This window comes from Telmatherina bonti, assembly GCF_933228915.1.
Source record: "Telmatherina bonti genome assembly, chromosome: 13".
In the NCBI taxonomy this organism is placed as follows: domain Eukaryota; kingdom Metazoa; phylum Chordata; class Actinopteri; order Atheriniformes; family Telmatherinidae; genus Telmatherina; species Telmatherina bonti.
In genome coordinates, this window is record NC_136611.1 from 39,676,230 (window position 1) to 39,701,931 (window position 25,702).

At 56.0% G+C, this 25,702-nt stretch overlaps 1 protein-coding gene across 1 annotated transcript in view; it reads right to left on the minus strand.

Annotated features, from left to right (window-relative positions):
* Positions 1-10,270: 10,270 nt before the first annotated feature.
* The window catches only part of LOC306764063 (disabled homolog 2-interacting protein-like), a gene marked incomplete at its 3' end in the record, with an annotated part of 40,273 nt that continues 24,841 nt past the window's right edge, over positions 10,271-25,702 (minus strand). The window contains exon 19 of the mRNA XM_079251085.1: positions 10,271-10,441. Coding sequence (XP_079107211.1) covers positions 10,271-10,441 — 171 coding nt within the window. The remainder of the gene's footprint in view (positions 10,442-25,702) is intronic.

Sequence of the window (25,702 nt, forward strand, 5' to 3'; positions counted from 1 at the left end):
GAGGATTCTTCACACCCTCTCCACAACACAGTGATGAAACAACAAAGTGTGTTCAGTGAGAGGCTTCTTCAGGTCCCATGTAAGACTGAAAGATACAGAAGATCATTCCTGCCAGCAGCCATCAGCCTCCAGAACAAGACCTCCTCTAGTTATTATTATATACTACAATATTGAATTTCCCTTTGGGATTAATAAAGTAGTTTTATTGCATTTTCATTTCATTTCATTCATTTATTTTGGTTTCAATTCATTTCATTTCATTTCACAAGTTTTACATTTGCCCACATCATTAGGAAATGACTGGCCCAAAGCTTGATTGCACTTCACTGATTCTGCTGATATAGTTAACTTCATAATTATCCGATCAAGGGACCAGCCCACCTTCATGGCTACCAAACGATGCACGAGAGGTGCAGAGCAGCAGGGTTGCATGTCACCAGATACCTTGATTATGAGGTTCACTTCTGCCTTGACCCAAATGGCATACAGGGACATGACTTCAGAGATGCACTCATAATCTTCCTGGGCCCATTACAACCCCTAACCCTAAGCAAAGTCACCAAATACAGCGTCTATTAGACATATTCACCCCTTGCAATATTCTACTCTTTTATTGCTTTTGTAATCAATCATGTGCAACACAATTTGGCTTTTGTGACCAAAGAAAAGTAAAAAAAAAAAAATCTTCTTTAATGTCAAATTTAAAACTTATTTCTACAAAGCAGTGACAAATAAAAATATACAACACATTTAGTGATTTAGTGATTCAAGTCAATAAAAGCCCCTTTAGCTGTAATGACAGCTAAGTGTGTGGATAGGTCTCAATAAAGCTTGCACATTTTGGACTCGTGATATGGAACAGTCAAGTGACATCCGCGGCTCGATTCAGATCACGGAACATTGTTTTGTATCAAATGTTAGACAACAGCTTCAGTACAGACTGAACACTGTTTCAATCTTGCCATCACAATTTTTTATTTCCAATCTACAATATCTTCACATGCACTAATATAGAATGCATCCCCACTCAACATGTATGCATGTGACAGGAGGTGGTCTAGTGGTTATGAGACAGACCTCTGATATCATGGGTTCAAATCCCATGAGTAATGTTTTACCTGATTAAGTGGTTTGAGTCTTATGGTTGTGAGATTGGAGTAACAATCCGGATCCAGACAACACTTATCAAAAGGCTTATTTCATTCTTTCCAAATCTAAATTTAACTTTCAATTCAACTTTATTTATATAACGTCAAATCACGGCAATGCCATCTCAAGATGCTTTACAGACAGAAAAAAAAAACATAATGAAAGCCAATTCATAACAGCCTATATAAGGAAACCAACAGATTGAGTTGGAGGTCCAACACATGCTAGGGAAAACAGGAAATGACACAATACGTTACCGCAACGTTTGCACATCAGGAGTAAATAATTCCATAGGGCGTGATCATAGCAAACAGACAGAAAGGCAGGCGAATCAGTATCCTCTGACAAGGAAGAGACACAAAACAGATCAAGGTAAACAGATGATCTAGACTGGAAAAGGCTGAGAGCTGTTTTTGCTGGATCACGCCCCAACAACCTGCTAATGACTGGCAGGTTGAGCTGGTCATCTATCTTTCTGCTGCTGCTGCTTGATTACCAAACTGTCATGTGACGGTTCCCTTCGGCTTCTCAAGCTTCCCTGTTTGTGACTCTGTTTCTCCTCCCTCTCCACCTGCAGCTGCACCTAATAAGAAGCGCACGCCTGTTCCTCATCACCACCATTATATAAGCAGTTCACTCCATCTTGGCAGTTACCAGATCGTCGTCAATCTTACCTCTGAGTTCCTAACTGTCTACAGTTTGTGAATAAATCCTTTACCTTTTTGACCGTTCGCAGCTTGAGTCCTCTTTTTTCTGAAGGAAACATGACAGAACGATCTGGTCACCAATTGGACTCAGCTGATTTTCCCCGTGAACCTCTGGATGTTTCAACCACCATCCTAGAAGCAATTCGCCTGCAAGGACACCGACTGGGACAACATGAACAAATCCTGCAAGATTTTGCCCAAACCCGTGATGAATTAACCTCTCAGGTATCACGTATGGCTTCCCAAGTGTCATTGCTCCTTAATCAGTTCCCTTCTGTAGCAGCAGGTGCCACTTCATTCCCTTCTACTGGAGCAGCAGCGCTTCAACCCTCCGTGGTCTCAGATATTCCTCTTCGGGACTCCTACGCACCGGATCCTGAACCCTTCACGGGAGAGCTTTGCAAGTGTCGTGGATTTCTCCTTCAGTGTCGCCATGTCTTCATCCAGAAACCACTCACCTTCGATTCAGATAAGTCCAAGATCATATATACGGTGGGCTTGTTACGGGGCAGAGCATTGGACTGGGCACATGCAGAAGGAGCAAATGATCGTCTGCTGACACAAACCTATGATTCTTTTGAGGCCAATTTCAGACGAGTCTTTGACCATCCCGACCACGCGGGGTCTGCATCTGGGCACCTGTTGGAGCTGACTCAGGGCCGCAGGAGTGCTGCAGAGTATTCGGTGGAATTTCGTACTCTTGCATCTGACTCAGGTTGGAATGATGCTGCTCTTGTGGGAGTTTTTGTGAAAGGCCTGAATGACTCTTTAAAGGATGAACTTTAGGAATCAACCAGCTGACTTAAACTCCTTGATTTCCCTGGCAATCCGGATGGATAATCGGCTTCGTGAACGCCGTCGTGATCGTGGTTCCCAGCTCAGGACTCCCTCAGGCACAGTAACCATCTCTAGCTGTCCTCAACCCATGACTGCTAGTACTCCTGTCCCACCTCAGCTGTCTGATGAGCCTATGCAGTTGGGGAGAATGCGCCTTACACCTGAGGAGCGTCAGCAACGGATCAGGCTGGGTAGGTGTCTGTATTGTGGGGAGGCTGGTCACTTGATCGCCACATGTCCAATTCGGCCAAAAGAACAGGCTCGCCAGTGAGACTGGGGACGTTGGTGAGCCGGACTTCCCACAATTATTCACACCCCAGACCGCTGTTTTCTGGCACATTGCACACCTCCCACATTTCTTTTACACTCTCTGTCATGATCGATTCAGGTGCAGATGACAATTTTATTGATGCCACTTTAGCACAACAGCTACGGCTACGGTTGCGGCCACTAGAAACCCCTGTTATCGCCAACGCTTTAGATGGCAGGGTAATTGCTAACATTACGCACTCTACCGCTCCCATCACTTTAGTTGTGGCGGGCAATCATCATGAGCAGATCTCGTTTAAAGTGATTAAATCACCCCAAACCCCTCTCCTATTGGGACATCCCTGACTAAAGTTGCATAACCCTCAGATCGACTGGGCAAATAATAAAATAACTACATGGAGTTCATTCTGTTTGTCCAATTGTTTGCGGTCTGCCATCCCCCCCAACGCTGTTCCAGTGTCTGAACCTGACTCTCTGCCTGACCTATCCAATGTCCCCGCTTGTTATCATGACCTCAGGGAGGTTTTCAGCAAGAGTAAAGCTCTGACTTTACCTCCTCACCGTCCTTATGACTGCTCCATTGACCTCCTTTCTAATGTTCCGTTGCCCAAAAGTCGGTTGTACAATCTTTCACGCCCTGAGAGGGAGGCAATGGAGCAGTACATTAAAGAGGCATTAGCCAATGGTCATATCCGTCCATCTACCTCTCCTGTAGCCGCTGGGTTTTTCTTCGTGGGGAAAAAAGATGGCTCACAAAGACCATGCATTGATTACAGAGGGTTGAATAACATCACCATTCGCAATAAATACCCACTTCCACTCATATCTTCCGCCCTTGAATCTTTACAGGGGGCAACCGTGTTCACCAAACTTGATCTCAGGATGTGTACAACCAAATACGGATTAAAGAGGGGAACGAGTGGAAGACCGGGTTTAACACTCATTTTGGCCATTTTGAATACTTGGTCATGCCTTTTGGTCTCACCAACGCCCCGCTGTTTTCCAAACTATGATCAATGACATTTTGAGGGACTATCTGTACCGTTTTGTTTTTGTTTATCTCGACGATATCCCAATCTTTTCTAAATCTTTGTCGGAACACAAGCACCATGTTTGTCTGTTTCTGCAACGCCTCCTTCAGAACCGGTTATTTGTTAAGGCAGAGAAATGTGAGTTTCACCTCAGTTCCATCCCATTCTTGGGTTTCATTCTTGGAGCAGGTAGATTGCAAACAGATCCAGACAAGATCAAAGCTATTGCTAACTGGCCTATCCCCACAACTTGCCATCAACTACAACGGTTCCTTGGGTTTGCAAACTTTTACCCTAAATTTATTCAGAATTTCAGTCAGGTTGCTCTCCCGCTTACACGGCTTACCTCATCTAAAGTTCCATTTTCCTGGTCTGATTCGGCACAGCGGGCTTTCGACACATAGCCCTGGACTTTTTTTCCTGGTCTGCCTTCTTCTGATGGGAACTCTGTCATCCTCACGATAGTTGACCGTTTTTCTAAGTCCGGTCACTTCATTCCCCTTTCCAAACTCCCATCAGCTTCTGAAACGGCAGACCTTCTGGTTCAACATGTCCTCCATCTCCATGGTATACCCACTGATGTGGTTTCGAACCGTGGACCCCAATTCATTTCCCAGGTTTGGAAATCTTTCTGTCAAGCTATTGGAGCATCTGTCAGCTTATCATCTGGTTTTCATCCTCAGACCAACGGCCAAACAGAGCGGCTTAATCAGGAGTTGGAATCAGCTCTAAGGTGTGTAGCAGCCCAAAATCAGCACTCCTGGAATCGGCAGCTTCCATGGGTGGAGTATGCCCACAACTCACAGGTCTCCACAACACATGGTCATACCCTGTTTGAAGTGTCTCTTGGATACCAGCCCCCGCTCTTCCCAGCTGACGAAGAAGAACTGGCAATACCATCTGTTGCTGCGCACATCAGGCGATGTCGTAAAGTTTGGCATGACACCAGGGAGGCCCTTCTCCGAACCTCGGATAGGAACAGACGCATTGCTGACTGTCGTCGGACTCCGGCCCCATCTTACAGTCCAGGTCAGTTGGTCTGGCTGTCTACCCGTCACATTTCCTTGAAGACGGAATCTTGGAAACTCTCCCAAGTTTATCGGTCCTTTCCCAGTCTCTACGATCATCAGCCCTGTTGCTGTCCGGCTAACCCTTCCTTCTTCCATGAGGGTCCATCCGGTTTTTCACGTCTCCCAGATTAAGCCTATGTCGTCTTGTCCTCTGAACCCTCCGGCCGATCCCCCGCTGCCCCCCCGGCTCATTGACAGCCATCCGGCCTTCACTGTTCGGCGCATCCTGGACGTCCATCGCCGAGGTCTCCAGTACCTTGTGGATTGGGAGGGCTATGGCCCTGAGGAGCATTCCTGGGTCCCCCGTGCTTACATCTTGGATACTGCCATGCTTCGGGAGTTTCACCGCCATCGCTCAGTTGGGTCTGTTGGGTTGCCAGGGGGCAACCGCTGAGGGAGGGGGTCCTGTCATGTGACGGTTCCCTTCGGCTTCTCAAGCTTCCCTGTTTGTGACTCTGTTTCTCCTCCCTCTCCACCTGCAGCTGCACCTAATAAGAAGCACGCCTGTTCCTCATCACCACCATTATATAAGCAGTTCACTCCATCTTGGCAGTTACCAGATCGTCGTCAATCTTACCTCTGAGTTCCTAACTGTCTACAGTTTGTGAATAAATCCTTTACCTTTTTGACCGTTCCAGCTTGAGTCCTCTTTTTTCTGAAGGAAACATGACACAAACGAGGTACCGGTTAAAATCTGGCTGCCAGCAAACCAGAAACGCCCACCATGGAACAGGAACCACTACACTTCTTCAAAGGACAGGGACTATTTTGTGTCAATAGGCAGGGATGATTTTTGCTATGAGGAAGTTGGGCAGCGGCCCAGGGCGCAAACTATTTGGGGGAGCACGAGTGTCCTCAAAAAAAAAAAAAAAAAAAAAGAAATTAAAAAAATTGACAATTATCTGTAAGTATGTTTAGGTCTGCTGTAAATGTTTATTTCTGCTGTAAACATGTTTAGGTCTGCTGTTAACGTGTTTATTCCTGCTGTAAACGTGTTTATTTCTGCTGTAAACGTGTTTATTTCTGCTGTAAACATGTTTATTTCTGCTGTAAACATGTTTATTCCTGCTGTAAACGTGTTTATTTCTGCTGAAAACATGTTTAGGTCTGCTGTAAACATGTTTATTTCTGCTGTAAACATGTTTATTTCTGCTGTGAAGTTAGTCTTTTTAACATGGGAGTCTTTGGGGATTTGTTATGGAGCCCCTAGTGGATGAAGGGGGAACTGCAGGTTTTAGCTTCACTTTTAACCGCTGGAGGTTGCCGCTTGGTGTGTCAACAGAAAAGATTGGGGGAGATGGGAGCCAGTGTAGAGAGGCTAAAACTGGTGAAATATGATCTCTCCTGCTAGTCCTCATCAGAACCCTCGCTGCAGCATTTTGGATCAGATGGAGACTTTTCAGGGCATATTTGGGACAACACATAAATAAGGAATTGCAGTAATCCAGTCTGGAAGTAATAAAGGCATGGACTCATTTTTCTGCATCTTTCTGAGACAAGATGCTCCTAATTTTTGCAATATTACGCAGGTGGAAGAAGGCGGTTCTAGAAACCTGTTTTAAATGTGAGCTAAAAGACAAGTCCTGGTCAATAATGACTCCAAGGTTCCTCACAGTGGTACTGGAGGCCAGATTAATGCCATCCAGATTAATTACATAACTGGATCATTTTGTTCTAAGTTTTTCAGGCCTGAAGATAACGACCTCTGTCTTGTCTGAGTTTAGAAGGAGAAAATTCAGAGTCATCCAGGTCTTGATGTCTGTAAGACGTCTTTGTAATCTAAGAAACGGATTGGTTACATCTGGCTTCATGGAGAGGTAGATCTGAGTGTCATCCGCACAGCAATGAAACTTTATACCATGCCGCCTGATGATATTTCCTAAGGGAAGCATGTATAATGTGAAAAGTATTGGTACAGAACCCTGAGGAACTCCATGACGTACCCTGGTGTGTGAGGAAGACTCATCATTTACATTTACAAACTGAAATCTATCAGATAAATATGACTGGAACCAGTCTGATGCGGTCCCTTTAATCCTATCATACTGAAACCACAGTTCTAGACCATCATTTCAATAGGCTGCACCAATGCTCTGCGATCAGTTTATAAAACTAAAAGTGCTCCATTAAATCGCCACCAGATCACCATAAAACTAGGTCATCCTGCCTCTCACTAATCCATGCCAAATTCATCTTAGTTTTCACCACCTAAACATTAATTTTTCACTAACTTCAGTGACATCATCAGTTTTTCTGTATTATACATCAGTAATTACACATTATCGCATTCACACATGCTGTTATACAATAACAGCATGATTGTAGTTATCCACTGCTCTGGGCTTCGGGGGACGGAGGCTCTCTCTGCTTTGCCTGCCCGGGCTCTGTGTGCGGTGGGCTTGCCGGGCCCTGGGGGCCTTGGCTTCCTCCCCTACACCTCGGGTCGTGGTCGTGCTCCCCTACAAGCACTCAGCTGATCTTTGATTGCATGATCACAGGTTGAACACTCACACGTGCACGCCCACATGCACTCATCTTCCCATCTGCTTCCTACTAAATGTTGCTGATGACTCTCTGTAGGTATGTTTAATAACAGTTGGTATTGTAATTGTTATTTTATTCATTCATTTTCTTTTTTTAACTTTTATTTTTCATTGTTTTTGAATATTGTCACTATCCTACTGATGTCTTGTTGTATTTTTGCAGTACTTTATATTGTTTTGCAAATACTGTAACTTTAGCAGCTTAGACACGCCTTTCTTTTCTCTCTCTCTTTTTCCTCCTTTCATTTCCTCTTTTTTTCCTCTTTACCTGCCAGGTCCAGCTCGGCCATATCAAGACTGACGATAGCAAAATGATAAAAGGAAAAAAAATTTAAAAAAATAAAATAAAATAATTATCATAATAAAAATATTCAGATTATCAAGGGCAGCTATTTACATGAGATGTCTCCCTTGACAGAGCAAATCTGTCTGGCAAAAATACGGCACGCAGATAGTTGTTCTGTCTGCTGAGATGCTGGACAGGACAGGTTGAAAAAAAAAATCCAAAAAAAAAAAAAAAAAAATTGAAGTTAACACGTTTTTCATTTATGATTAAGTGAGCCACCAGTAAAACATGTTCTGTCTGTTCAGATGGAGAAGTTCCAGATGAGCTGACCCAGGATGACCTTGCTCCTCATGATTTATTGATCTTGGATACCAGGGACCAAGTGAGTTCTCCTTTTGCAGCTGTTTGTTTAGACAGGAAAGGACGTGCATTTGAGAAGAGACAAAAGTTGCTGGACCAGCTGAAAACAGGAAGTTGGTTTGAACAGTAAAAGCGCATCGGAACTTCCTTCGTCTCCAGTAGGAAACACAAAACCTCCCTTTACGACAGGAGACACACATTAGATTCCATCTGATGTGATGTACTCTTTCTAAATTCAATAGAACTGAATTAGAATAAAAAAACTGGAATAAATTAAAAGCCGTGCTTCCACCAACTGGTCCGATTGGTTTGGGATGTGATCTGGTTTGGTAAACCCTGATCACTTTTGTATTTCCTCAGCCAATCGTAGCCTTACCTGTTGGGCTGTGTGTCAGCTGGATAACAGTAGATAGTGACATCTTAGTGGGGAGACCCCCTCCTTGAATTATGACAAAAAAACAAACGAGGAAAATTATGACAAAAAAGGACAAAAAACATCATTTTAAATATGGTGCTACTGCTGCAACGTTGTTAGTGCTGAGTCGCACACAAAGTGATGATTCTTTAGAACATTCAACAGATTGCAGCGTTTTAAGCTGCACCTCTTTGCACCTCAGTAAGACTGAATCCCCAACGGAAGTGTCTAGAAAAAGGAGGAATGGCTGGACTGAATACTTTTCCAAACTTCCCAGTTTTTGCCTGCGGAATCTGCCCCGTATGAAACAGAGCCTTTGGTGGAAAAGGGGCCAATGCACTCCAGCAGTGGTTCTGTTTAGGAATCCCATTAAATCCATTGATTCAGAGGCGTGAAGTAAACCCGGTTGACCAGTTGAGGCAGTCTAGACATGTCTTCACACAATCATGACACCTGAATATGTACTGGCTTAGCTCTGCAGATGGAGTAACAGATGAACAGCCACGTGACAGTCATGTAGCTTCTTTGGCCCAGCAGACCGAGATCCGTGGACTCCTATGGTGACAGTGAAACAAGGATTTGAACCACCAACCCTCACTGGGTGGTTTCTCGGCTGGAACCATGAAAACTGTCGACTGCAGACTTCTTCATGAAGAGCCTGTGACATCACTTCCTGTTTGCAAACAACAGCGCTGTCGGTCATGAAAAAATAATATGTGTCTTATTGGTGACCAATACATCTGTTTGTTTCTGTCCGTCATCACCATGGCAACCGTTTGATGATTTATCATTTTATTGTCTCTGTATAAATACTGTAGATAAATAACAATAAGAGGATCTGGAACATAAATAGAGAACAGACAGAAGCCACAGTGAACACAGCAGAGACAGTTGTGTGTTTGTGTGTGTGTGTGTGTGTGTATGTGTTTGTGTTGCGGGGGGGGGCACAAACTATTCATCACAATTTAAAGTTGTACAATAAAATCTGCTGTTTACATTTAAACAACACAAACTAGCATCTAACTCTGAAGGACCTCATCTGAGCCACATGAACTAAATACTGAAAGCTATGGAAGCACAGAGAGGCCAACACAATCACTGAAAGGTTTGAAGCTAGGCTAACACTTCCCACCTGCTTCCATTCTTTGTGCTAAGCTAGGCTAACACTTCCCACCTGCTTCCATTCTTTGTGCTAAGCTAGGCTAACTGGATGAAGAAATGCTGGGCTGAAGATCTGAAGATAAAGTAGTCAAAGAAAAACTGATACAGAGGCTCCAGTTTAAGGAAGCAGTTTGTTGCTATGGTTACCATTTACAGACACCTGTAAACACCAGAGTTGTTTACAGGAGGAATAAGTCAGGTGGTGATTAGAGCAATAAATGTGGTTGTCAACCATGAACAAGAAACAAAGTCAGACTTCAGTCAGAAGGTCTGAAGAGAAACATGCAAAACAAAGGAGGAAATGAGGGGTCATCTAGCAACAGGCAGGGGTCAGGTCAGAGGGTGGTTGGTCAGGAAGAGTCTCATCTCCAGCGTTATCCTGCTGCTTAAGCCGGTCCCGCCCCTTTGCTCACAGCCAATCACAGCTCAGATGAGGGTCGCTCAGCAGTTGCCAGAGTTACGGAACTCTCCATTCTCTGTGATTTGCAGTGATGATGTGTTGCTAGGAGACAGGCCGTTCCTCTGTGATGTCACAGCATACCGTTCCTTCAGCTGAGTCAGAGCCGCCATCAGACGGGTGTTCGCCGCATCGAGACTTGCAATCCTCTTCTCCTGAGGGACAGATGGGCAGAGAGACGTAGGTGAGAGACTGGGTCGGGTCGGAACGTAACCGAGACGAGGTGGGAGACTGGGTCGGGTCGGAACGTAACCGAGACGAGGTGGGAGACTGGGTCGGGTCGGAACGTGACCGAGACGAGGTGGGAGACTGGGTCGGGTCGGGACGTGACCGAGACGAGGTGGGAGACTGGGTCGGGTCGGAACGTAACCGAGACGAGGTGGGAGACTGGGTCGGGTCGGAACGTGAAGGCGTGACCGAGACGAGGTGGGAGACTGGGTCGGGTCGGAACGTGATCGAGACGAGGTGGGAGACTGGGTCGGGTCGGAACGTGACCGAGACGAGGTGAGAGACTGGGTCGGGTCGGAACGTAACCGAGACGAGGTGGGAGACTGGGTCGGGTCGGAACGTGACCGAGACGAGGTGGGAGACTGGGTCGGGTCGGAACGTGACCGAGACGAGGTGGGAGACTGGGTCGGGTCGGAACGTGACCGAGACGAGGTGGGAGACTGGGTCGGGTCGGAACGTGACCGAGACGAGGTGGGAGACTGGGTCGGGTCGGAACGTGACCGAGACGAGGTGGGAGACTGGGTCGGGTCGGAACGTAACCGAGACGAGGTGAGAGACTGGGTCGGGTCGGAACATGACCGAGACGAGGTGGGAGACTGGGTCGGGTCGGAACGTAACCGAGACGAGGTGGGAGACTGGGTCGGGTCGGAACGTGAAGGCGTGACCGAGACGAGGTGAGAGACTGGGTCGGGTCGGAACGTGAAGGCGTAACCGAGACGAGGTGGGAGACTGGGTCAGGTCGGAACGTGACCGAGACGAGGTGGGAGACTGGGTCGGGTCGGAACGTAACCGAGACGAGGTGGGAGACTGGGTCGGGTCGGAACGTGAAGGCGTGACCGAGACGAGGTGGGAGACTGGGTCGGGTCGGAACATGACCGAGACGAGGTGGGAGACTGGGTCGGGTCGGAACGTGAAGGCGTAACCGAGACGAGGTGAGAGACTGGGTCGGGTCGGAACGTAACCGAGACGAGGTGGGAGACTGGGTCGGGTCGGAACGTAACCGAGACGAGGTGGGAGACTGGGTCGGGTCGGAACGTAACCGAGACGAGGTGAGAGACTGGGTCGGGTCGGAACGTAACCGAGACGAGGTGGGAGACTGGGTCGGGTCGGAACGTGAAGGCGTGACCGAGATGAGGTGAGAGACTGGGTCGGATCGGAACGTAACCGAGACGAGGTGGGAGACTGGGTCGGGTCGGAACGTAACCGAGACGAGGTGGGAGACTGGGTCGGGTCGGAACGTAACCGAGACGAGGTGGGAGACTGGGTCGGGTCGGAACGTAACCGAGACGAGGTGAGAGACTGGGTCGGGTCGGAACGTGACCGAGACGAGGTGGGAGACTGGGTCGGGTCGGAACGTGACCGAGACGAGGTGGGAGACTGGGTCGGGTCGGAACGTAACCGAGACGAGGTCGGAGACTGGGTCGGGTCGGAACGTGAAGGCGTGACCGAGACGAGGTGGGAGACTGGGTCGGGTCGGAACGTGAAGGCGTGACCGAGACGAGGTGGGAGACTGGGTCGGGTCGGAACGTAACCGAGACGAGGTGAGAGACTGGGTCGGGTCGGAACGTAACCGAGACGAGGTGGGAGACTGGGTCGGGTCGGAACGTAACCGAGACGAGGTGGGAGACTGGGTCGGGTCGGAACGTGACCGAGACGAGGTGGGAGACTGGGTCGGGTCGGAACGTAACCGAGACGAGGTGGGAGACTGGGTCGGGTCGGAACGTAACCGAGACGAGGTGGGAGACTGGGTCGGGTCGGAACGTAACCGAGACGAGGTGAGAGACTGGGTCGGGTCGGAACGTGACCGAGACGAGGTGAGAGACTGGGTCGGGTCGGAACGTGACCGAGACGAGGTGAGAGACTGGGTCGGGTCGGAACGTAACCGAGACGAGGTGAGAGACTGGGTCGGGTCGGAACGTGACCGAGACGAGGTGGGAGACTGGGTCGGGTCGGAACGTGACCGAGACGAGGTGGGAGACTGGGTCGGGTCGGGACGTGACCGAGACGAGGTGGGAGACTGGGTCGGGTCGGAACGTAACCGAGACGAGGTCGGAGACTGGGTCGGGTCGGAACGTGACCGAGACGAGGTGGGAGACTGGGTCGGGTCGGAACGTAACCGAGACGAGGTCGGAGACTGGGTCGGGTCGGAACGTAACCGAGACGAGGTGGGAGACTGGGTCGGGTCGGAACGTGACCGAGACGAGGTGGGAGACTGGGTCGGGTCGGAACGTGACCGAGACGAGGTGGGAGACTGGGTCGGGTCGGAACGTGACCGAGACGAGGTGGGAGACTGGGTCGGGTCGGGACGTGACCGAGACGAGGTGGGAGACTGGGTCGGGTCGGAACGTAACCGAGACGAGGTCGGAGACTGGGTCGGGTCGGAACGTGACCGAGACGAGGTGGGAGACTGGGTCGGGTCGGAACGTAACCGAGACGAGGTCGGAGACTGGGTCGGGTCGGAACGTGACCGAGACGAGGTGGGAGACTGGGTCGGGTCGGAACGTGACCGAGACGAGGTGGGAGACTGGGTCGGGTCGGAACGTGACCGAGACGAGGTGGGAGACTGGGTCGGGTCGGAACGTGACCGAGACGAGGTGGGAGACTGGGTCGGGTCGGAACGTGACCGAGACGAGGTGGGAGACTGGGTCGGGTCGGAACGTGACCGAGACGAGGTGAGAGACTGGGTCGGGTCGGAACGTAACCGAGACGAGGTGGGAGACTGGGTCGGGTCGGAACGTAACCGAGACGAGGTGGGAGACAGGGTCGGGTCGGAACGTAACCGAGACGAGGTGGGAGACTGGGTCGGGTCGGAATGTAACCGAGACGAGGTGGGAGACTGGGTCGGGTCGGAACGTAACCGAGACGAGGTGGGAGACTGGGTCGGGTCGGAACGTGACCGAGACGAGGTGGGAGACTGGGTCGGGTCGGAACGTGACCGAGACGAGGTGGGAGACTGGGTCGGGTCGGAACGTGACCGAGACGAGGTGGGAGACTGGGTCGGGTCGGAACGTGACCGAGACGAGGTGGGAGACTGGGTCGGGTCGGAACGTGACCGAGACGAGGTGGGAGACTGGGTCGGGTCGGAACGTAACCGAGACGAGGTGGGAGACTGGGTCGGGTCGGAACGTAACCGAGACGAGGTGAGAGACTGGGTCGGGTCGGAACATGACATAAGACGAGGTGGGAGACTGGGTCGGGTCGGAACGTGAAGGCGTGACCGAGACGAGGTGAGAGACTGGGTCGGGTCGGAACGTGAAGGCGTAACCGAGACGAGGTGGGAGACTGGGTCGGGTCGGAACGTAACCGAGACGAGGTGGGAGACTGGGTCGGGTCGGAACGTGACCGAGACGAGGTGGGAGACTGGGTCGGGTCGGAACGTGATCGAGACGAGGTGAGAGACTGGGTCGGGTCGGAACGTGACCGAGACGAGGTGGGAGACTGGGTCGGGTCGGAACGTAACCGAGACGAGGTGGGAGACTGGGTCGGGTCGGAACGTAACCGAGACGAGGTGGGAGACTGGGTCGGGTCGGAACGTAACCGAGACGAGGTGGGAGACTGGGTCGGGTCGGAACGTGACCGAGACGAGGTGGGAGACTGGGTCGGGTCGGAACGTAACCGAGACGAGGTGGGAGACTGGGTCGGGTCGGAACGTAACCGAGACGAGGTGGGAGACTGGGTCGGGTCGGAACGTAACCGAGACGAGGTGAGAGACTGGGTCGGGTCGGAACGTAACCGAGACGAGGTGGGAGACTGGGTCGGGTCGGAACGTGAAGGCGTGACCGAGATGAGGTGGGAGACTGGGTCGGGTCGGAACGTAACCGAGACGAGGTGGGAGACTGGGTCGGGTCGGAACGTAACCGAGACGAGGTGAGAGACTGGGTCGGGTCGGAACGTGACCGAGACGAGGTCGGAGACTGGGTCGGGTCGGAACGTGACCGAGACGAGGTGGGAGACTGGGTCGGGTCGGAACGTAACCGAGACGAGGTGGGAGACTGGGTCGGGTCGGAACGTAACCGAGACGAGGTGGGAGACTGGGTCGGGTCGGAACGTAACCGAGACGAGGTGGGAGACTGGGTCGGGTCGGAATGTAACCGAGACGAGGTGGGAGACTGGGTCGGGTCGGAACGTAACCGAGACAAGGTGGGAGACTGGGTCGGGTCGGAACGTGAAGGCGTGACCGAGACGAGGTGAGAGACTGGGTCGGGTCGGAACGTGAAGGCGTGACCGAGACGAGGTGAGAGACTGGGTCGGGTCGGAACATGACCGAGACGAGGTGGGAGACTGGGTCGGGTCGGAACGTGAAGGCGTGACCGAGACGAGGTGAGAGACTGGGTCGGGTCGGAACGTAACCGAGACGAGGTGGGAGACTGGGTCGGGTCGGAACGTAACCGAGACGAGGTGGGAGACTGGGTCGGGTCGGAACGTGAAGGCGTGACCGAGACAAGGTGAGAGACTGGGTCGGGTCGGAACGTAACCGAGACGAGGTGAGAGACTGGGTCGGGTCGGAACGTAACCGAGACGAGGTGAGAGACTGGGTCGGGTCGGAACGTAACCGAGACGAGGTGGGAGACTGGTTCGGGTCGGAATGTAACCGAGACGAGGTTGGAGACTGGGTCGGGTCGGAACGTAACCGAGACGAGGTGAGAGACTGGGTCGGGTCGGAACGTAACCGAGACGAGGTGAGAGACTGGGTCGGGTCGGAACGTAACCGAGACGAGGTGGGAGACTGGTTCGGGTCGGAATGTAACCGAGACGAGGTTGGAGACTGGGTCGGGTCGGAACGTGAAGGCGTGACCGAGACAAGGTGAGAGACTGGGTCGGGTCGGAACGTAACCGAGACGAGGTGAGAGACTGGGTCGGGTCGGAACGTAACCGAGACGAGGTGAGAGACTGGGTCGGGTCGGAACGTGACCGAGACGAGGTGAGAGACTGGGTCGGGTCGGAAAGTAACCGAGACGAGGTGGGAGACTGGGTCGGGTCGGAACGTGACCGAGACGAGGTGGGAGACTGGGTCGGGTCGGAACGTGACCGAGACGAGGTGGGAGACTGGGTCGGGTCGGAACGTAACCGAGACGAGGTGGGAGACTGGGTCGGGTCGGAACGTAACCGAGACGAGGTGGGAGACTGGGTCGGGTCGGAACGTGACCGAGACGAGGTGGGAGACTGGGTCGGGTCGGAACGTGACCGAGACGAGGTGGGAGACTGGGTCGGGTCGGAACGTGACCGAGACGAGGTGGGAGACTGGGTCGGGTCGGAACGTAACCGAGACGAGGTGGGAGACTGGGTCGGGTCGGAACGTAACCGAGACGAGGTGGGAGACTGGGTCGGGTCGGAACGTAACCGAGACGAGGTGAGAGACTGGGTCGGGTCGGAACGTAACCGAGACGAGGTCGGAGACTGGGTCGGGTCGGAACGTGACCGAGACGAGGTGGGAGACTGGGTCGGGTCGGAACGTAACCGAGACGAGGTGGGAGACTGGGTCGGGTCGGAACGTAACCGAGACGAGGTGGGAGACTGGGTCGGGTCGGAACGTAACCGAGACGAGGTGGGAGACTGGGTCCGGTCGGAACGTAACCGAGACGAGGTGGGAGACTGGGTCGGGTCGGAACGTGACCGAGACGAGGTGGGAGACTGGGTCGGGTCGGAACGTAACCGAGACGAGGTGGGAGACTGGGTCGGGTCGGAACGTGACCGAGACGAGGTGGGAGACTGGGTCGGGTCGGAACGTGACCGAGACGAGGTGGGAGACTGGGTCGGGTCGGAACGTAACCGAGACGAGGTGAGAGACTGGGTCGGGTCGGAACGTGACCGAGACGAGGTGGGAGACTGGGTCGGGTCGGAACGTGACCGAGACGAGGTGGGAGACTGGGTCGGGTCGGAACGTGACCGAGACGAGGTGGGAGACTGGGTCGGGTCGGAACGTAACCGAGACGAGGTGGGAGACTGGGTCGGGTCGGAACGTGAAGGCGTGACCGAGACGAGGTGAGAGACTGGGTCGGGTCGGAACGTAACCGAGACGAGGTGGGAGACTGGGTCGGGTCGGAACGTGACCGAGACGAGGTGGGAGACTGGGTCGGGTCGGAACGTGATCGAGACGAGGTGAGAGACTGGGTCGGGTCGGAACGTGACCGAGACGAGGTGGGAGACTGGGTCGGGTCGGAACGTAACCGAGACGAGGTGGGAGACTGGGTCGGGTCGGAACGTAACCGAGACGAGGTGGGAGACTGGGTCGGGTCGGAACGTAACCGAGACGAGGTGGGAGACTGGGTCGGGTCGGAACGTGACCGAGACGAGGTGGGAGACTGGGTCGGGTCGGAACGTAACCGAGACGAGGTGGGAGACTGGGTCGGGTCGGAACGTAACCGAGACGAGGTGGGAGACTGGGTCGGGTCGGAACGTAACCGAGACGAGGTGAGAGACTGGGTCGGGTCGGAACGTAACCGAGACGAGGTGGGAGACTGGGTCGGGTCGGAACGTGAAGGCGTGACCGAGATGAGGTGGGAGACTGGGTCGGGTCGGAACGTAACCGAGACGAGGTGGGAGACTGGGTCGGGTCGGAACGTAACCGAGACGAGGTGAGAGACTGGGTCGGGTCGGAACGTAACCGAGACGAGGTCGGAGACTGGGTCGGGTCGGAACGTGACCGAGACGAGGTGGGAGACTGGGTCGGGTCGGAACGTAACCGAGACGAGGTGGGAGACTGGGTCGGGTCGGAACGTAACCGAGACGAGGTGGGAGACTGGGTCGGGTCGGAACGTAACCGAGACGAGGTGGGAGACTGGGTCGGGTCGGAACGTAACCGAGACGAGGTGGGAGACTGGGTCGGGTCGGAACGTAACCGAGACGAGGTGGGAGACTGGGTCGGGTCGGAACGTAACCGAGACGAGGTGGGAGACTGGGTCGGGTCGGAACGTGACCGAGACGAGGTGGGAGACTGGGTCGGGTCGGAACGTAACCGAGACGAGGTGAGAGACTGGGTCGGGTCGGAACGTAACCGAGACGAGGTGGGAGACTGGGTCGGGTCGGAACGTGACCGAGACGAGGTGGGAGACTGGGTCGGGTCGGAACGTAACCGAGACGAGGTGGGAGACTGGGTCGGGTCGGAACGTGACCGAGACGAGGTGGGAGACTGGGTCGGGTCGGAACGTAACCGAGACGAGGTGGGAGACTGGGTCGGGTCGGAACGTAACCGAGACGAGGTGAGAGACTGGGTCGGGTCGGAACATGACCGAGACGAGGTGGGAGACTGGGTCGGGTCGGAACGTGAAGGCGTGACCGAGACGAGGTGAGAGACTGGGTCGGGTCGGAACGTAACCGAGACGAGGTGGGAGACTGGGTCGGGTCGGAACGTAACCGAGACGAGGTGGGAGACTGGGTCGGGTCGGAACGTAACCGAGACGAGGAGAGAGACTGGGTCGGGTCGGAACGTAACCGAGACGAGGAGAGAGACTGGGTCGGGTCGGAACGTGACCGAGACGAGGTGGGAGACTGGGTCGGGTCGGAACGTAACCGAGACGAGGAGAGAGACTGGGTCGGGTCGGAACGTAACCGAGACGAGGAGAGAGACTGGGTCGGGTCGGAACGTAACCGAGACGAGGTGGGAGACTGGGTCGGGTCGGAACGTAACCGAGACGAGGTGAGAGACTGGGTCGGGTCGGAACGTAACCGAGACGAGGAGAGAGACTGGGTCGGGTCGGAACGTGACCGAGACGAGGTGGGAGACTGGGTCGGGTCGGAACGTAACCGAGACGAGGTGGGAGACTGGGTCGGGTCGGAACGTGACCGAGACGAGGTGGGAGACTGGGTCGGGTCGGAACGTAACCGAGACGAGGTGGGAGACTGGGTCGGGTCGGAACGTGACCGAGACGAGGTGGGAGACTGGGTCGGGTCGGAACGTAACCGAGACGAGGTGGGAGACTGGGTCGGGTCGGAACGTAACCGAGACGAGGTGAGAGACTGGGTCGGGTCGGAACATGACCGAGACGAGGTGGGAGACTGGGTCGGGTCGGAACGTAACCGAGACGAGGTGAGAGACTGGGTCGGGTCGGAACATGACCGAGACGAGGTGGGAGACTGGGTCGGGTCGGAACGTGAAGGCGTGACCGAGACGAGGTGAGAGACTGGGTCGGGTCGGAACGTGAAGGCGTAACCGAGACGAGGTGGGAGACTGGGTCGGGTCGGAACGTAACCGAGACGAGGTGGGAGACTGGGTCGGGTCGGAACGTGACCGAGACGAGGTGGGAGACTGGGTCGGGTCGGAACGTGATCGAGACGAGGTGAGAGACTGGGTCGGGTCGGAACGTGACCGAGACGAGGTGGGAGACTGGGTCGGGTCGGAACGTAACCGAGACGAGGTGGGAGACTGGGTCGGGTCGGAACGTAACCGAGACGAGGTGGGAGACTGGGTCGGGTCGGAACGTAACCGAGACGAGGTGGGAGACTGGGTCGGGTCGGAACGTAACCGAGACGAGGTGAGAGACTGGGTCGGGTCGGAACGTGACCGAGACGAGGTGGGAGACTGGGTCGGGTCGGAACGTAACCGAGACGAGGTGAGAGACTGGGTCGGGTCGGAACGTAACCGAGACGAGGTGGGAGACTGGGTCGGGTCGGAACGTGAAGGCGTGACCGAGATGAGGTGAGAGACTGGGTCGGGTCGGAACGTGACCGAGACGAGGTGGGAGACTGGGTCGGGTCGGAACGTGACCGAGACGAGGTGGGAGACTGGGTCGGGTCGGAACGTAACCGAGACGAGGTGGGAGACTGGGTCGGGTCGGAACGTGAAGGCGTGACCGAGATGAGGTGAGAGACTGGGTCGGGTCGGAACGTAACCGAGACGAGGTGGGAGACTGGGTCGGGTCGGAACGTAACCGAGACGAGGTGGGAGACTGGTTCGGGTCGGAATGTAACCGAGACGAGGTTGGAGACTGGGTCGGGTCGGAACGTGAAGGCGTGACCGAGACAAGGTGAGAGACTGGGTCGGGTCGGAACGTAACCGAGACGAGGTGAGAGACTGGGTCGGGTCGGAACGTAACCGAGACGAGGTGAGAGACTGGGTCGGGTCGGAACGTGACCGAGACGAGGTGAGAGACTGGGTCGGGTCGGAAAGTAACCGAGACGAGGTGGGAGACTGGGTCGGGTCGGAACGTGACCGAGACGAGGTGGGAGACTGGGTCGGGTCGGAACGTGACCGAGACGAGGTGGGAGACTGGGTCGGGTCGGAACGTAACCGAGACGAGGTGGGAGACTGGGTCGGGTCGGAACGTAACCGAGACGAGGTGGGAGACTGGGTCGGGTCGGAACGTGACCGAGACGAGGTGGGAGACTGGGTCGGGTCGGAACGTGACCGAGACGAGGTGGGAGACTGGGTCGGGTCGGAACGTGACCGAGACGAGGTGGGAGACTGGGTCGGGTCGGAACGTAACCGAGACGAGGTGGGAGACTGGGTCGGGTCGGAACGTAACCGAGACGAGGTGGGAGACTGGGTCGGGTCGGAACGTAACCGAGACGAGGTGGGAGACTGGGTCGGGTCGGAACGTAACCGAGACGAGGTGGGAGACTGGGTCGGGTCGGAACGTAACCGAGACGAGGTGAGAGACTGGGTCGGGTCGGAACGTAACCGAGACGAGGTCGGAGACTGGGTCGGGTCGGAACGTGACCGAGACGAGGTGGGAGACTGGGTCGGGTCGGAACGTAACCGAGACGAGGTGGGAGACTGGGTCGGGTCGGAACGTAACCGAGACGAGGTGGGAGACTGGGTCGGGTCGGAACGTAACCGAGACGAGGTGGGAGACTGGGTCCGGTCGGAACGTAACCGAGACGAGGTGGGAGACTGGGTCGGGTCGGAACGTAACCGAGACGAGGTGGGAGACTGGGTCGGGTCGGAACGTGACCGAGACGAGGTGGGAGACTGGGTCGGGTCGGAACGTAACCGAGACGAGGTGGGAGACTGGGTCGGGTCGGAACGTGACCGAGACGAGGTGGGAGACTGGGTCGGGTCGGAACGTGACCGAGACGAGGTGGGAGACTGGGTCGGGTCGGAACGTAACCGAGACGAGGTGGGAGACTGGGTCGGGTCGGAACGTGACCGAGACGAGGTGGGAGACTGGGTCGGGTCGGAACGTAACCGAGACGAGGTGAGAGACTGGGTCGGGTCGGAACGTGACCGAGACGAGGTGGGAGACTGGGTCGGGTCGGAACGTGACCGAGACGAGGTGGGAGACTGGGTCGGGTCGGAACGTGACCGAGACGAGGTGGGAGACTGGGTCGGGTCGGAACGTAACCGAGACGAGGTGGGAGACTGGGTCGGGTCGGAACGTGAAGGCGTGACCGAGACGAGGTGAGAGACTGGGTCGGGTCGGAACGTAACCGAGACGAGGTGGGAGACTGGGTCGGGTCGGAACGTAACCGAGACGAGGTGGGAGACTGGGTCGGGTCAGAACGTGACCGAGACGAGGTGGGAGACTGGGTCGGGTCGGAACGTGACCGAGACGAGGTGAGAGACTGGGTCGGGTCGGAACGTGACCGAGACGAGGTGAGAGACTGGGTCGGGTCGGAACGTGACCGAGACGAGGTGGGAGACTGGGTCGGGTCGGAACGTGAAGGCGTGACCGAGATGAGGTGAGAGACTGGGTCGGGTCGGAACGTAACCGAGACGAGGTGGGAGACTGGGTCGGGTCGGAACGTAACCGAGACGAGGTGGGAGACTGGTTCGGGTCGGAATGTAACCGAGACGAGGTTGGAGACTGGGTCGGGTCGGAACGTGAAGGCGTGACCGAGACAAGGTGAGAGACTGGGTCGGGTCGGAACGTAACCGAGACGAGGTGAGAGACTGGGTCGGGTCGGAACGTAACCGAGACGAGGTGAGAGACTGGGTCGGGTCGGAACGTGACCGAGACGAGGTGAGAGACTGGGTCGGGTCGGAAAGTAACTGAGACGAGGTGGGAGACTGGGTCGGGTCGGAACGTAACCGAGACGAGGTGAGAGACTGGGTCGGGTCGGAACGTAACCGAGACGAGGTGAGAGACTGGGTCGGGTCGGAACGTGAAGGCGTAACCGAGACGAGGTGGGAGACTGGGTCGGGTCGGAACGTGACCGAGACGAGGTGGGAGACTGGGTCGGGTCGGAACGTGAAGGCGTGACCGAGACGAGGTGAGAGACTGGGTCGGGTCGGAACGTGAAGGCGTGACTGAGACGAGGTGAGAGACTGGGTCGGGTCGGAACGTGAAGGCGTGACCGAGACGAGGTGAGAGACTGGGTCGGGTCGGAACGTGAAGGCGTGACTGAGACGAGGTGGGAGACTGGGTCGGGTCGGAACGTGAAGGCGTGACCGAGACGAGGTGGGAGACTGGGTCGGGTCGGAACGTGAAGGCGTAACCGAGACGAGGTGAGAGACTGGGTCGGGTCGGAACGTAACCGAGACGAGGTGGGAGACTGGGTCGGGTCGGAACGTGAAGGCCAGACCGAGACGAGGTGGGAGACTGGGTCGGGTCGGAACGTGAAGGCGTAACCGAGACGAGGTGAGAGACTGGGTCGGGTCGGAACGTGAAGGCGTGACCGAGACGAGGTGGGAGACTGGGTCGGGTCGGAACGTAACCGAGACGAGGTGGGAGACTGGGTCGGGTCGGAACGTAACCGAGACGAGGTGAGAGACTGGGTCGGGTCGGAACGTGACCGAGACGAGGTGAGAGACTGGGTCGGGTCGGAACGTGAAGGCGTGACCGAGACGAGGTGAGAGACTGGGTTGGGTCGGAACGTGAAGGCGTGACCGAGATGAGGTGAGAGACTGGGTCGGGTCGGAACGTGACCGAGACGAGGTGGGAGACTGGGTCGGGTCGGAACGTGACCGAGACGAGGTGGGAGACTGGGTCGGGTCGGAACGTAACCGAGACGAGGTGGGAGACTGGGTCGGGTCGGAACGTAACCGAGACGAGGTGGGAGACTGGGTCGGGTCGGAACGTAACCGAGACGAGGTGAGAGACTGGGTCGGGTCGGAACGTAACCGAGACGAGGTGGGAGACTGGGTCGGGTCGGAACGTAACCGAGACGAGGTGAGAGACTGGGTCGGGTCGGAACGTAACCGAGACGAGGTGGGAGACTGGGTCGGGTCGGAACGTAACCGAGACGAGGTGAGAGACTGGGTCGGGTCGGAACGTGACCGAGACGAGGTGGGAGACTGGGTCGGGTCGGAACGTGACCGAGACGAGGTGAGAGACTGGGTCGGGTCGGAACGTAACCGAGACGAGGTGGGAGACTGGGTCGGGTCGGAACGTGAAGGCGTGACCGAGACGAGGTGAGAGACTGGGTCGGGTCGGAACGTAACCGAGACGAGGTGGGAGACTGGGTCGGGTCGGAACGTAACCGAGACGAGGTCAGACACTGGGTCGGGTCGGAACGTAACCGAGACGAGGTGGGAGACTGGGTCGGGTCGGAACGTGAAGGCGTGACCGAGACGAGGTGAGAGACTGGGTCGGGTCGGAACGTAACCGAGACGAGGTGGGAGACTGGGTCGGGTCGGAACGTAACCGAGACGAGGTGGGAGACTGGGTCGGGTCGGAACGTAACCGAGACGAGGTGGGAGACTGGGTCGGGTCGGAACGTAACCGAGACGAGGTGGGAGACTGGGTCGGGTCGGAACGTAACCGAGACGAGGTGGGACTCTGGGTCGGGTCGGAACGTGACCGAGACGAGGTGGGAGACTGGGTCGGGTCGGAACGTAACCGAGACGAGGTGGGAGACTGGGTCGGGTCGGAACGTAACCGAGACGAGGTGGGAGACTGGGTCGGGTCGGAACGTGAAGGCGTGACCGAGACGAGGTGAGAGACTGGGTCGGGTCGGAACGTAACCGAGACGAGGTGGGAGACTGGGTCGGGTCGGAACGTAACCGAGACGAGGTGAGAGACTGGGTCGGGTCGGAACGTAACCGAGACGAGGTGGGACTCTGGGTCGGGTCGGAACGTGAAGGCGTGACCGAGACGAGGTGAGAGACTGGGTCGGGTCGGAAGGTAACCGAGACGAGGTGGGAGACTGGGTCGGGTCGGAACGTAACCGAGACGAGGTGGGAGACTGGGTCGGGTCGGAACGTGAAGGCGTGACCGAGACGAGGTGAGAGACTGGGTCGGGTCGGAACGTGAAGGCGTGACCGAGACGAGGTGAGAGACTGGGTCGGGTCGGAACGTAACCGAGACGAGGTGGGAGACTGGGTCGGGTCGGAACGTAACCGAGACGAGGTCGGAGACTGGGTCGGGTCGGAACGTGACCGAGACGAGGTGAGAGACTGGGTCGGGTCGGAACGTGAAGGCGTGACCGAGACGAGGTGAGAGACTGGGTCGGGTCGGAACGTAACCGAGACGAGGTGGGAGACTGGGTCGGGTCGGAACGTGAAGGCGTGACCGAGACGAGGTGAGAGACTGGGTCGGGTCGGAACGTAACCGAGACGAGGTGGGAGACTGGGTCGGGTCGGAACGTGAAGGCGTGACCGAGACGAGGTGAGAGACTGGGTCGGGTCGGAACGTAACCGAGACGAGGTGGGAGACTGGGTCGGGTCGGAACGTAACCGAGACGAGGTGAGAGACTGTGTCGGGTCGGAACGTAACCGAGACGAGGTGAGAGACTGGGTCGGGTCGGAACGTGAAGGCGTAACCGAGACGAGGTGGGAGACTGGGTCGGGTCGGAACGTAACCGAGACGAGGTGGGAGACTGGGTCGGGTCGGAACGTAACCGAGACGAGGTGGGAGACTGGGTCGGGTCGGAACGTAACCGAGACGAGGTGGGAGAGTGGGTCGGGTCGGAACGTGAAGGCGTTACCGAGACGAGGTGAGAGACTGGGTCGGGTCGGAACGTAACCGAGACGAGGTGGGAGACTGGGTCGGGTCGGAACGTAACCGAGACGAGGTGGGAGACTGGGTCGGGTCGGAACGTAACCGAGACGAGGTGAGAGACTGGGTCGGGTCGGAACGTAACCGAGACGAGGTGGGAGACTGGGTCGGGTCGGAACGTGACCGAGACGAGGTGAGAGACTGGGTCGGGTCGGAACGTGAAGGCGTGACCGAGACGAGGTGAGAGACTGGGTCGGGTCGGAACGTGAAGGCGTGACCGAGACGAGGTGAGAGACTGGGTCGGGTCGGAACGTAACCGAGACGAGGTGGGAGACTGGGTCGGGTCGGAACGTAACCGAGACGAGGTGAGAGACTGGGTCGGGTCGGAACGTAACCGAGACGAGGTGGGAGACTGGGTCGGGTCGGAACGTGAAGGCGTGACCGAGACGAGGTGAGAGACTGGGTCGGGTCGGAACGTAACCGAGACGAGGTGAGAGACTGGGTCGGGTCGGAACGTAACCGAGACGAGGTGAGAGACTGGGTCGGGTCGGAACGTAACCGAGACGAGGTGGGAGACTGGGTCGGGTCGGAACGTGAAGGCGTAACCGAGACGAGGTGAGAGACTGGGTCGGGTCGGAACGTAACCGAGACGAGGAGAGAGACTGGGTCGGGTCGGAACGTAACCGAGACGAGGTGGGAGACTGGGTCGGGTCGGAACGTAACCGAGACGAGGTGAGAGACTGGGTCGGGTCGGAACGTGACCGAGACGAGGTGGGAGACTGGGTCGGGTCGGAACGTGAAGGCGTGACCGAGACGAGGTGAGAGACTGGGTCGGGTCGGAACGTAACCGAGACGAGGTGGGAGACTGGGTCGGGTCGGAACGTAACCGAGACGAGGTCAGACACTGGGTCGGGTCGGAACGTAACCGAGACGAGGTGGGAGACTGGGTCGGGTCGGAACGTGAAGGCGTGACCGAGACGAGGTGAGAGACTGGGTCGGGTCGGAAGGTAACCGAGACGAGGTGAGAGACTGGGTCGGGTCGGAACGTAACCGAGACGAGGTGGGAGACTGGGTCGGGTCGGAACGTAACCGAGACGAGGTGGGAGACTGGGTCGGGTCGGAACGTAACCGAGACGAGGTGGGAGACTGGGTCGGGTCGGAACGTAACCGAGACGAGGTGGGACTCTGGGTCGGGTCGGAACGTGACCGAGACGAGGTGGGAGACTGGGTCGGGTCGGAACGTAACCGAGACGAGGTGGGAGACTGGGTCGGGTCGGAACGTAACCGAGACGAGGTGGGAGACTGGGTCGGGTCGGAACGTGAAGGCGTGACCGAGACGAGGTGAGAGACTGGGTCGGGTCGGAACGTAACCGA